The 3,189-nt window shown below is 36.8% G+C and overlaps 1 protein-coding gene across 1 annotated transcript; it reads right to left on the bottom strand.

Moving 5' to 3' along the window:
- Nucleotides 1-939: 939 nt before the first annotated feature.
- LOC149219730 (uncharacterized) lies at nucleotides 940-2,064 on the bottom strand. Its single transcript, XM_089386899.1, has one exon. The coding sequence runs from the start codon at nucleotides 2,062-2,064 to the stop codon at nucleotides 940-942; it is 1,125 nt and encodes a 374-aa protein (XP_089243025.1).
- Nucleotides 2,065-3,189: the final 1,125 nt, after the last annotated feature.

The raw sequence follows: 3,189 nt of genomic DNA, 5'->3' as shown, positions 1-3,189 counted from the left end.
TTTCATACACATACCCAAATTCAAATTTGTAAAATTAATTCGTTATAACATTTATATTAAACCAAAGAATTAGTTCTCTAAATATAATATAAGTTAGCACAAAGCAAGACTACGATTGATTAATAAATAGTTATTAACAGGGAAAATCAAGCCTCCATGAATCAGTTTTAAATTCCAATTCTAATTCTACTCAGTCCTAAGAAAACAACTTTCTAACGAGCAACAATTAGCATAAGATAAATCACATCAACGATAATGCCAAAATCGATTACCAATATACTAATTGACACAAAATCGAGCCAGGTGGTATAAACAATTGAAGAAATAATAACAAGATTACAAGTCTAACACAATATTGCAAAGAGAAGCAAACCTATCATTACTTTCTCCCAGTGTTTTTTATACATATCATAAAGGTTTTTATTCATAAGCTATTGAGTCAACATACCCGAGATTGTTTTTCAGGCCGAAAAAAGCTATATTTCATTTATATCAGTAATATAAACAAGAACATTATATCAGTTTATCTGAACTTCATACATAACTTAAAAACATACGAGAGATTTATCCCCAAGGCACAAGCCAAAACTGGAAGACGGAAATGCTCCACATATATGAGCCTATAATAGGAACCCAAACAAATTCCCAATAAGATTGAACAGTATCTGAATCAGACTGCCTAATGAAGCCAAACATCTACAGACATTAAAGGATTGAAGCTATAGCAGACACGCAGTCCATAGCAAATCACAGACAGCAGAAAGAAGCGTGTCCTGGAATACTGCTTCCAGCAACAGGATAATGTAAACACTCATGAAGAACCTGCGATCACTAGAACAACAAGATTAGCAGATAAACCTTCATCTACCAGAGAGAAATATCAGAGTTTTCTAGAAACAAAACCAGAGAAATATGAAAGATCTAGAATCAAAACAAGGATTAGAAATCAGGAGGGAGAAAGTCCTGAATAGATATAATATTGCCCTCAAAAGAAACCTGCAAAAACCATAATCCTGGAGCCACCCGGAGACCCTTTTTGGATAAATCATCTGCGGCATGGTTAAGATCCCTCTTGATATGATGAATGGACACACCCTTAGATCTGTTCCATAAAAAATTAATCCTCTCAATCCAACCAGAGAGCTGCGGATTCCTTATAATGTTCTTACCACGGAGGCCATCAACCAAGACCTTAGAATCACCAAATATGGAAACATCCTGGAGATCGAGAAAAAGACAAAGATGAAGAAGGCCAGCAAGGGCCATCGCTTCCGCCTTACTGTTTGAACCACTGCCGACATTCCAGAACAGATGAAAATGACAGATTTCATTTACCACAATAAAAACGCCGCAGCCACATTGGCCATCCTGTTCAGCCCCGCCGAAGAAGGCTCTCGGCATATCAAACATGTCCTGCTGAATCACACATTCTTTCTGAACTGGCACCTTGGAAGTGCTTTGCGGGATTGATTCAAATATAGAAATGATGGAGGATAAAATTTCCATGAACTGGGGGACCTTACCATTGAAGACAACCTTATTGCGCCATTTCCATATGCACCATATCGTAATGATGAATAATGATCTCCATGATTTCTTTTGAAGGCTGCACCATAAGAACGCATCAGCAATAGAAGAGTGAGACAAGTGTCGGAGACCATGGGTATTCTCCAGATTCCACCACAGAAGACGAGTCCTATTGCAGTCAAAGAAGAGGTGGAAATTGGTTTCTTCTTCAGCCCAACAGATGGAGCAAACAACCGGACCTTGCCAACCACGCTTTCTTAAATTATCCCAAGAAAGATTCCTATTGTGAAATGCCAGCCAAGAAAACAGGATCAATTTTGAGGGGCAACCTGTTTTCCATAGAATGGGCGGAAAGGATGGCTTGAGAAGAGAAGGACCTTTGCTAATCAGATCCTTGTAAACATATTTTACTTGGACCTCATATAAAACCTTAGAACTTCTCCAGATGAGATTATCATGTTCCTTTGATCGAAAGATTCCACAATTCCTGAGTCGTAACTTTATTTTGTCCCACTGCAAAGTTATGTCTTCAGTCATCCCCATATGTTTAGCTTCCTTCCATAGGGGGATGGGACCATTCCATTCAACAATAAGACTCCCACAATAAAAAATACCTTTTCTGTGGAGAAAGTTTAGCAGAGAATTCTGAATCTCAATCATTTGAGAACCGCTCATAAAATAGTCTTTTCCAATGAGAATATTTTTACCTATTTGGAAATGCCAGAATAAATTTTCTAGAAAAAAATTGCCAATTTTCCGAAGGCTTTGCCAAATAGGAGATCCCCTAGAAGAGCCTAATTGCTTTCCCCTGAGCCAGTATGCCAAGCTCTTCCTTCTTAGATATTTGAAATGGATAATGTTACTCCACGAACCCTCCTCAAAAATGCCTCTCCATAGAGTCCTGCATAGTAAAGCCTTCCCAAAAGATTTCAATTCTAAGAGCCCCTAGCCTCCGAGTTTCTTTGGTTTGGAAATGCGGACTAGAGATGGTATTTTTCTCCCCACTTGGTCGAGATTGTTACAACCATCAAAGAACACCATTGACTGCCTGCAATCAACGCACACAATCAGGAATCAAATAATTATGTCTGGTATAAAAAATAAAATTATATTATTGAATTGCGATAATTATAACCATAAGCTCCCCGTGTTAATAAACATCTAAACTGTGATAATCTAAAGATTGCGATGGTTTGAGATGACACAAATCAAATTGATTATTGCGATAGTTATAACCATATTGTAATAAGCTCCCCGTGTTAATAAACATCTAAACTGTGATAATCTAAAGACTGCGATGGTTTGAGATGACATAAATCAAATTGATTATTGCGATAATTATAACCATATTGTAATAAGCTCCCCGTGTTAATAAACATCTAAACTGTTATAATCTAAAGACTGCGATGGCTTGAGATGACACAAATCAAATTGATTATTGGTGAGCACCATCAACAAAGCAACTCTATATGAAATTTCTGGATTAGTTGGTGCTATTAGGTGAAAAAAAATGTGATGATTCATTTCTAAAATAAATGCAATAATTTCATGCATTGGAAAACATATAATTTTTTTGACAATATGACATTGTGAAAATCAAGCGATATAGGTCCCAACCAAAGACTACACATGAAAAGTGTGACAAAGTTTTGAACAATGTTG

This window comes from Pinus tabuliformis, chromosome Q (genome assembly GCF_031772625.1).
Source record: "Pinus tabuliformis cultivar Carrire ecotype Pingquan chromosome Q, CPIR1, whole genome shotgun sequence".
NCBI classification, from domain to species: Eukaryota; Viridiplantae; Streptophyta; class Pinopsida; order Pinales; family Pinaceae; genus Pinus; species Pinus tabuliformis.
The sequence above is the reverse complement of the archived record's forward strand: the minus strand, read 5'-3'. Positions and strand labels throughout refer to the sequence as shown.

Excerpts from the sequence above, each read along its gene's own strand:
- LOC149219730 (XM_089386899.1), bottom strand. The coding sequence starts at position 2,064 with ATGACTGAAGACATAACTTTGCAGTGGGACAAAATAAAGTTACGACTC.